This window comes from Lissotriton vulgaris, chromosome 6 (assembly GCF_964263255.1).
Source record: "Lissotriton vulgaris chromosome 6, aLisVul1.2, whole genome shotgun sequence".
Taxonomy (NCBI): Eukaryota; Metazoa; Chordata; class Amphibia; order Caudata; family Salamandridae; genus Lissotriton; species Lissotriton vulgaris.
Genome location: NC_141694.1, coordinates 1073884961 through 1073895338, shown reverse-complemented (window position 1 = coordinate 1073895338; position 10378 = coordinate 1073884961). Strand labels below are relative to the sequence as shown.

Here is a 10378-nt window from a genome sequence, read left to right as displayed (position 1 = left end):
GCCAGGGGCTGAAGCATGTATTATGCCACCCCTGGCTGGCCTCCTAAATTTGACACAACTGGCTGCACGACAGCTGGGGCGAAGACGTGTAACCACCCTTCGCTTTAGGTATAGTAGCTCTATATCTAACCATACAATGGACACCCGAGTTCCTATCAGTCACTCCTATGGCAGGCCTTAACGATCCTGAAGGCAGAGTGCGTGGTCTCGTGTGAGCTAGGTTCAGGCCCGAGCCGAGCCCGGTTGCAGCTTGCGGAATCAAGACCCAATAGCTGTTCCATGATAACGCGTACCATATCGGTAACTCCGGTGTCGCGTTATCAAGGCATGTCGAGTAAGGTGTCATACGAATCGGGGTGCTGCCCTCTCACCAATTCTGGCGATGAGGTTAGCATTCCACCCTTCTAGAGGGACACGACATGTACGTAACTGTGAACCCCGGTTAAAGTTAACTGAAGCCTCAGCTCCACAAAATGGATGCTGCCACCACAGACACGAGTCTGACCTCCTGCTGCTGGGAGTCCTTCCAGCGAGGAGCACTTGGACAAAGGGTTTCCTGTCGAGGGCGGTGTTCGCACCGTCCCAGACAGGGTTTGTGTATTCTGGGTAGGTAGGGCTTTGGCGAGAAGGTGACTGCGGAGTGGCACCCCGGTGCTCACTACGCATCTGCCGGTTAGAACCAGTTCCAGGGGCGACAGCCCTGGCCTGGGGAAAGTCCGGCAGGGGAGAGGGGTGTAACTACCCCCCTTCCTGGTCCCACCCTTAGGGCAGGACCTAGTCATGTACCCACCCCTTTCTTTAGAATAAAGACCGGAGCGGGGACCCTTCCAGATTAGATCATCTTTGATTCAAGAACTACTTTCTACGAAAGGACATTCAAGACTCTTCTCAAGATTTCTCCCTTGTGACTAAGGAGTAGTCACCCTGCATCAGCGGGCACCAACTAAGAACTCTGCGGTTTGCTGTAAGTCCTTCCTCAAGGAATCCGACGGCCCAGCTCGACGAGAACCGGCTTCCCTGGCACCTCTGACCTCTACCCACGTCATCAGCTCAGCTGTGATCTGTGGGTGCGACGAGACCTCGAGGGACCGGCCATCATCAGAACCTGCACGCTCTTAAAACCAGCACGACCATCGAGGTAACTCTCTGGTGAGTGCTCTGGGGTCCGAGAAGCCCCGACCCTGAGCCGCTCCAGCACCGAAGTGCAGTCTCCCAGCATCTCCACGATCTGCGTGGGGCCCTTCTGCTCGCTGCTCAGCACGTTGTCTGGTCACTAGCCGCTGGCTTGTGCCCTTCTGTGACGACACCCGAGAATCATCACTGCTGGTCTGGTTGCTCCAGACTGGCCCTTGCTTCCATCTTTGCGAGAAGCACCCCGGACCCTCCTGGTCCACTCAAGACGCCATCTTAGGCCCACCACGTGGCCCTGAGATCTGCCAAGGCTTGTTGCCCCATCCTGGGCCCAGCGACGCCGACAGCATCATCCTTCGTGGGACAGCTCGCACCTCCACCGTGGTCGCCGACAACGCCTCCTGGTCCGTGAGACTGCAGAGCCTAGCGTCGCCCACTCACCTGGTCGAGGTGACGGCCAACCGGTGCCTTCCTGGTACCCTCTGACTACTGGCTAGTAGTACGAACTTGGTCCCCTCTGCTTTCAGGTTTCATCAATCTCCGATCCAGGCTTGGATCTCTACGAACTATTCAGCACTGGTCGCCGGCCAGCAACTCCTTTTCTTCCGGCTCCTGGCTCGTCAGCGAAGACCCCGACGCCTGTAAGACTTGTGCAGCCGCAGCCCTCGTGGCTAGGTAACTCGGCATTTCGGTGCCTGCATAGCCTCCTTACTCTAGGGTCCTGAGTCCCTCGCTTCCGACTTACCTTATCGGGTCCGCCCGAGACCTTAATCTTTCCGTGTCCTCGGACACTTGTTTTAGTTGTGCACTTGAAGTATTTGCTAAAGAGATTTGGTTTGTGCTTAGTACCCTGTCCTCATAAAGAGTACAGGGCTGTTGTGATTCTTAATAAATATACTGTTTATTTTCATAACACTTGTGTGGTGTCCTTTCACTGGGTGTTCAAGGGGTACATGTGTGGTAAACAGCTGGCTTAACGCGCCCTCTCGAGTCTTTAGCCTTAGACTGCTCGTATCCACGCTACTAGGATAGCTGGTCTATAGGTTGACTTACAACCAAACACCATAAGGGTCGTTGGAACGATACATAGCGGTCGCTAGAATAGCGAACGTTGCATATCGGGCCAACTTCTCACAGGGGACTCTCTGGTTTAGCTGCTGTCTCTTTGGGACAGCAAACACTACTAATACTTGGAATTCACCCAGCACAATATTTAGCCAAACTCACTACGGTGCATTCCATTCAGGGCATTACACTTCCCTTTAAACTCTGCCGCAGTGTGTGTTTTCTGAAATTCACACACTGCCTATGTCGGTAATTGAGGTACGTGTCTGTACACAGCCGTACTGTGAGGATCCAAAGTTGGCCATACACTATTAGTGCTGTTAATAAAGTTAGGTCTTGACAATTCACAACTTTGCTAGCAAAGGGTTTACCAGTAAGGAGCCCCCCGCGTCGGTCCACGTGAAGTCACCACATCCCATGTGACTGTACTGGGAGGCGCATCTTCACGAGATTGAAATATGCCCCATTCCCGAACACAGTCATCCTCGGGATCCCGAATTGGGCAGACCATAGGTGCATTAGGCGGGCGTACTGGCTTGATGTAGTAAGTTAAATGAAAGGTGTGGTGGAAACAACTGCTGCCATGCCGTGATTGATGAGAGCGTTACTTCATAGCTTACCCTGCTTTTCTCTCATTCTTCTTGTAGGGTTTGACATTAGCCTACGCGCCCCGACGGGATCCATGGTGCTTAATACTTTCGTGCCATATGTAAGCCTAGGACAGTCATCCCTTTTATCTCTCTTTCGTGTTTGTCTGTTTAATTTATACATGAGTGCTGCGCCACTTGCTCTTTTTGCATTGTATATCACGCGTTCTTCTTAATTTGTCAGCTCACTTAATTGTGAGCATTTTGACACTCACACGTTGGAATGTTCGTGAGGGTATGGCACCCACCACCATACTTGGGATAGCCTATTGTACGTCCTTGATGGCACGAATGAAAATACGGTTTGTTTTGCACCTGACTCATGTGTAAACTGTTGCTACAGACTAACCTCTCCATTTGTTTTACAGATGATTCCATTGTCTTTCACTGAATGCTGAAAGGAAAACCGTATGTTTGCGGTGGATATAGTGAGACAGAGACAGGTGCACCTTAGTGTGTGCACACTCGTGCCACCCCTGGTCCTGAAGAAAGCCTCACTAAATCGGCACGTTGAGGCTGAAACATGTAGACCGCAATTCACTTCACTGCACACATTGTTTGGATGTCACAGGCCAATTTAACCTCTTATGACATCCCCTGCTGTTTTTAATCTTGCCTTATTGTTCCATTATACAATTTAGGGAACAATAAAGACATTTTTTTTGACTTCTCGTTTTCACCCACACTCACTCTTTCACTAAGAAAAACATCTGCTCCGGTGTAATCAGGCGTCGTAGCACACCCGAGTAGCATTCGGCTGCTTAGGTGGGAACCCTATGATGAAGCATATCACCAACTAGGTTGGTGAGTGAGGGTTCTTTTATAAGAATATCTTTCCTTTTACTTTCATTCGTAGAATTGGCTTGATTTTTTGTTTTGGAACAACTCCTTTATTGTTATTAGTACTTGTTTCAAGGGGACTAGGAGTAGTTCCACTTGACCCTTCCTCTCCTGGTGTTTATTGGTAGCTGGTAATTGAAGCATGCAATTGAGGATTTAACTAAAAACCTACTCAATGAAGGCTGATCTTGAGTAACTCCGTGCAGGCTTGCATATTCACATTACATAGGTTACGGGCAGATTCATATGGGCTCTGATGCACTTGAGCAACCTGAGGTCTAGATTGCCAAGTCATGGTCATGCAAAAGCCTTTGACAGAAACTTCAAGGCATTAGGAGATCCAATGTTGTCCGAGTGCAAGACACCTTGAAAGCACTGAAACACTAACAAATCATAGGTACAGAGGGAGGAAAATTTTACATATACAGTTTTGGAAAATTCCAGTGTTAATGTATTTGTAAGCAGTCTCCTGCCTGGGGCTAGACTCTTACTCGTACCTGTAGCACACACCCTACAGGCGAATGCAACGCGGTGCTTCTCTAAGAAGAAATACCCCCACCACCCCAGTTCCAAAGATCAATTTGCCTAATGGACCATGATGTTTTAACTCTGTCATGTTGTTTAACTAAAATCTTATTTTCGTATTTTTACCTTCGTGGTGAAGCACTCATTTTTTATAGATCACATGCAATGTTGGCAACAATCTCAATGCGCTTTTTGCCTTCAGTTTGAACTATCAGATCAATGCTGCTTCGGACTTTTATTTTTATATGCTTTGAAATATTTAACCAGATGTACTTCATCACAGAATTGTACATTATTTAAGATTCTTCAAAGAAATATGTCCCTCTGCAGAAAACCATAATGACATTTTAAAAAAAAAGAAATCACATAGATCATTTGTTCTTGTTTTCTCTGCGCTGACCTAGCATGTTTTCGCCATAGGAAAAAATATCATGATTCTTAGTGACTATGTTATGTGTAATAATACAAATAATATTAATTATTATAATTATAATTAGAAGAAGAACTAGAACTATAAGAGCAGAACAATAAAAAGATATTGGTGTTTTTTCAGTTAACATTGTTTTCGCCTGCCTTTCATGCAGAAGCATTATGAACGACTCTACTAAAAAAAAAGCAGAGCAGGGTCTTTGCAATTTTTAGTCCATTAGCCGTTTTGTATATGCAAAAAACCTGAAGCGTGCAAATAGGAGTCGTTGTTTTATGGAGCGGACGTGTGTGTTGCCTAAAATCGCCTTTAAAAAAATAAATAATACACAAACACGTCTGTGTCTTTTGCTAGCGTGGCCAGCGTTTGCAGAGCTCAGGCGTTCATTCATTTGCTGGAGGCACATCTCCCCCACCTCCTCTTCTCTCCTCCTCCCAGGATTCCCTTGCCGTGGAGGGGAAATGACAACAGCTTCCCCTGATCTCAGCAGCAGAGCGTGAAATAAATCTGTGCCTCGCCGGGAATGAACCTGTGCATTCCTGGGGACTCGCAGCCCTGGGCCCTGGGTACCCCTGCGGCAGGAGGGACTCCCTCAAGGTCAGCACAGCATCCTCCACGGTGCCAACCCGAGCATCGCTGTCCAGCCGACGGTGGTGCTGAAATCTCGGCCGGAGCGATGGCAGCAGCGGGTCAGTGAGGGGCACCCGGGGCTCGCAGGCTGGCAGGCGCCGCACCCCCTCCGCTGCCCACAGGCTGCTGCCCGCCTCCGGCAGCCTCGGCCATGGAGGAGGAGCTCAAGTGCCCGGTGTGCGGCTCGCTCTTCCGGGAGCCGCTCATCCTGCCTTGCTCGCACAATGTCTGCCTCCAGTGCGCCCGCACCATCGTGGTGCAGACCCCGGAGAGCGAGCAGCCGCACCCGCTGCCGCCGCCGCCCGCCTCGGCCGCCCCGCACGCCCGCACCCCCGGCATGCTGCTGCTGGCCGCGGCCGGGGGCTCGTCCACCTCCTCGGGCGAGTACGACTTCCCGGACCCGGCCTCGGACAAGCTGAGCCTGCACAGCGAGACGGACAGCGGCTACGGCTCCTACACTCCCAGCCTCAAGTCGCCCAACGGGGTGAGGGTGCTGCCGCCTGCCCCGGCCCAGCTGGCCTGCCGGCGGGGCGGCGGGGGCACGGTGTGTTCCTCCTCCATCACCTGCCCGCAGTGCCACCGGAGCGCCTCCCTGGACGAACGCGGGCTGCGGGGCTTCCAGCGCAATCGGCTGCTGGAGGCCATCGTGCACCGCTACCAGCAGCAGCAGGGGCAGCCGGCCCGCAGCGCCCCGGCCCCCCCGGCGCCCCCCAAATGCCAGCTGTGCGACAGCGGCAGCGCCCCAGCTGAAGCCGCCGTCCGCTGCGAGCAGTGCGACGTGCTCTACTGTGGGCCCTGCCAGAGGAAGTGCCACCCGGCCCGCGGGCCCTTCGCCAAGCACCGGCTGCTACCCCCGGGCCAGGCCGAGGACGGGCCGCAGGTAGCCCCGAAAGCCCCGGCAGCCGCCGGGCCGGCCACTGCGCGCAAGTTTCCCACCTGCGCCGAACATGAGCTGGAAAACTACAGCATGTACTGCGTGACCTGCCGCGGGCCCGTCTGCTACCAGTGCCTACAGGAGGGCCGCCACGGGCAGCACGAACTCAAGGCGCTGGGCGTTATGTGGAAGCAGCACAAGGTAAGACGAATGGTGTGCCAGGCAGCGGTGACCGACCAGGCACTGCACTGATCTATACAGAGAGCATAACCGCATACATTTATAATACGGGTCCCATGGCGTCCAAGGTTACCAGGTAACGCCATATTATATTCAGTGTATGTGTACAGTGCATTTTTACCAAATGTGTGACACCACAGGGCTTCCGGATCCCGTGCCGCCCTTACTTACAATTTTGGAATTTGTATAAACCTTTTGTTTTTGTGTTTGGTTAGTGACCATTGGCTTGTAAACAGCATTGCTTAACAATGACTCAGATTCAATGGTTTCTATAGATTAATGGGAAAACTAACATGTATCCGATGATCTAATCAATGATGTTTGTAATGTATTATGCTCAGGGATGCCTGTCTCAAGGGGAATTGGTTTTGTTTTTCCTTTAACCTGTGGTTGAATGGTTGTCCATTGCCCGACCTGACAGCTTGCTCTCATTACTAACCCCATCAACCAGTTATATAGCTTTGGAAGAGTTGTGCTATGATTAATTAAACTTACACAGAATGGTTGTAAGATGCATGATGCTGCGCCCAGGATATAATGTTGTGTTGCCCACGATTTGCCAACTTTATGGCTTTGGTGCTGTGTGATTCGCATTCCGTTCTTGGAAGATCTGTCTGATGTGTTTGGCTTGATCTGAGCGAATTCTAAGCAGATCTGGATATAATTGATTTTATCACAGAAAAACACAATATTCCAGCGGTAGGTTTTCCTCTCCTAAACCCTGATATTTTGATATATACCTCTAGTTGGATAAAACCAAAACGTGATTCCCCAAAAGGCATTTGGTTGTTAAATGAAAGGAGAGGGTATAGTGCCTTAAGTTGAGTTTGGAGGATGAATGGAATAGTCTGTCACAAACATGGTGGATGTCCCGCCAGTCTTTTGGCAGGTGCGTTGTAGCCTATGGCACATGTAATACTTTGAACAGGACACCGGTTGTGTTTGGATGGAGTATCTAATCCACCAAACCCTAAATATGTCCCATAATATCTTCCCTGACCAAAATACTAATCCATCTACAACTTTCCCTTACCGAAAAGGTGAACCTATTGGGGGGAAAGTTTAACTTTAAAAATAAGGTCACCTGAAAGTTTCATTTGCGCCGGGAAATGGCTTCTGTGAGTTTTTTTGTTGTTGTTTTATTTTATCAGTGATTAAGTGTTGTCTGGTGCTTTTAGTTGGCTTTTTGTATTAGGGATTTTCTCTGTTTCCCCATAGTTCACCATATGAAAAGATGTATCGAGGCCTATGTAACTTGGCTGCACTTGGCAAAATTGCTTGCTAGATAGTGAATTGGAATTTTCGTCATGGCTGGTCTTATGTTGAAGAATATACATAACAAAACCGGTTCTGAAGAACTTTTTGGGGCTAATTGGACATTTTGACGTATATGTCATTGAGCTGCATGCAGACAGGCAATAACACAAACATTAGCAACAAGTTAGGAAAAAAAGTAACATTTTGATAAAGAAATGTGAATCGTTCCTCGAAAATCAAGACAAAAGGCAAAACGTGGGGTGCAAGACTTGTTGTTTTAAAGTTCTCCTGCAGAAATATAGAATTTGTATGCAAGCTCTGTTTTGAATTGTAGTAGAATATACCCGTTTCCAATAGTTGTCTGCACACCTGACATAATGTGCAGTACTTGTAGGGAGAATTAGGGGAAGATGGAACGTGGTTGTATTATTGCCCCAAGGAGCAGGCCGTTTTTTTTATCTTGCACATCACTGTATCTTTTCCCTTTTTCAATTTTTGCATCATTTCACTGAGGTTTACATAGTAGCCGTCTACCATTTACAAGTGTGAAAAGTACATATTTTGTTACCTAGTAAAATCAATAAGAAACCAGAAGTTGTTTTATAACCTGATTCTTCTTTGCACCACCCTGTCCTCGTATATATATATATATTTCCATGTCCCATGTCTCCTTCTTTCCTCAATGCCAAAGCGAGGCTCCAGTTACCCGGACACATTTCTTGCATTGGTAATGTAAGTGTCAACCAACCAAGTCTCCTCTTAAAGTGTTGCTTTGGAATAATGTCTTGATTGCTGCACAGTATTTGTTGGGGCTGCATTGTGAGGGTCACCACTATCCAGGGCCCTCACTATTGTAGGCTTATTGTCAGTCAAGATTCTTCTAACTAAAGGCCATGTTGCATCTTACTCCCGCGTCAAGTTTTCATTCTGTGACTGCAGGCGAGTGAAACCGAAGGTAACAAACTAAAGATGACAGAAAGGAATACAGCACAGTACTATGCATCCTGCAACGTGATGTGGCATGTCACAAAACAGGACGTCCCATGCCCAGGCACGGCACGTGCCGGGTGTTATACTGGGGCGGTGACGTCAGGCAGGGGAGGGTCAGGGTGGGGGGTTGTAAAATGCGGGATATGGACTATTAGAGGTAAGTACCGATAAAAATAAATAAAACGAATTTCGTTGCCCATGCTGCATCACCAAATGCGATGAAACGAAATTCGTTTTATTTATTTTTATCGATACTTACCTCTAATAGTCCATATCCCGCATTTTACCACCCCCCACCCTGACCCCCCCCTACCCCACGTCACGGCCCCAGTATAACGCCCGGCACGGGCCGTGCCTGCCATGCCGTAACATTAGACGGCTTGTACATCAGTAGCGATCAACAGGCAGACGCTTATCATCAAGCGGCTCCAGCTGACGTCAGCGACAACAAGAGTGATGCTCAAGCTGTCTCTGACATTACTCAGGTCTTCAAGGTGAACAGCATCCACCCTGTGCGAAGCTGGCAAGCTACTAAGTTAAGAAGTCTATGACCTCCTATGAGGTTCCCTCTCCTCAAACTGATACAATGGACCAGCAGTGGATGAAGATAGAGGTTTTTTGTGACCTGTGCAAAATATGCCATCTTGCCAAGGCTCCTTCGCCAGTCCGGACCCTCCAGGCCCCACCATCATCATAAATTCACAATAAACCCGTCTTGTCACCCTCCCTCCCCATCTACGGTATTCTCTTCTCCCTTCCAAATATGGTAATTTTATACTTTATAGTACCGGCATGCTGCCACCATTTGTGTGTCACTCAGTACCACCCCAAATGCTATGCTTATGCTCGGTTCAGTTCAGTTTGTCTTTATTTCGATTTTCAAAAATCATTAAAGACATCATACATCAAAAGGATAAAAAGTCACTAACATGTTCATAATATTAAAATAACAATAGGTAGGAAAGCTTTATTCAAGTTGCATACTCATAAAAGCACAACATATATTTTAAAACTTCACAAATAATAATAAAACATTTAGTCAGATACATATTTATAAAACAGTTGTGCAAGTTTGATCAATATAAAAATTAGCACAGATTTAAAACAATAATCAAAACACATTTGAAGAGAGGGCTCTCCACCTAATGGACCAGGCCCACCCCAAATACTTAGCTATCCCCATGACAATAGGCTCCTCCGTGGTGGTACAGATAATTCTCTGAGCCTCAACAGCACTGGATGTCCCAAGGTTCTTACAAACTGGGGCTAACCATACCCTTCTTGGGGTGGCATAGGCGTTACAAGCAAATAGGAAGTGACCCACACTTTCATTAATTGCGCCACATGCTGGGCAGCACAAGGTATTCAGACTCTTCCACCTGCCTGTTAAATGTCTCAGGGGGAGGGAGCCAGATCTTAGCTGGAAAAACAACTTCCTGTCCATAGGGACAGTTATGCTGTCCCAATACTGTTCTAATACGGGACACATTTTGTTTTCCAAGAAACGACCACCCATCGAATCAGATTTTACCCCCCTCCAAAGCCTACCATGTATCCACTCCCAGTATAGAGTTTTGAGTGTGTTTTTGCTTGGGAAAACTTCCCCCGCAGGATTATCATAGAGGTTGGAAAGACCCAGTTCACCTAACATTACCCTTAAGTTTTTCAACCATGGTATTTTATGGAAGGTGTCCATTTTAATTATTGCCAGAAACCCATCTGCATAATGCTTGATCTCGGGAGTGGACCAAA

General features: G+C 48.3%; 1 protein-coding gene across 2 annotated transcripts in view; it reads left to right on the top strand.

Annotated features, from left to right (window-relative positions):
• Nucleotides 1-5112: 5112 nt before the first annotated feature.
• The window catches only part of TRIM67 (tripartite motif containing 67), a 526294-nt gene continuing 521028 nt past the window's right edge, over nt 5113-10378 (top strand). For both annotated transcript variants that reach the window (XM_086925344.1, XM_086925343.1), the window contains exon 1: nt 5113-6340. In XM_086925344.1, coding sequence (XP_086781470.1) covers nt 5417-6340 — 924 coding nt within the window. In that variant the 5' untranslated portion in view covers nt 5113-5416. The remainder of the gene's footprint in view (nt 6341-10378) is intronic.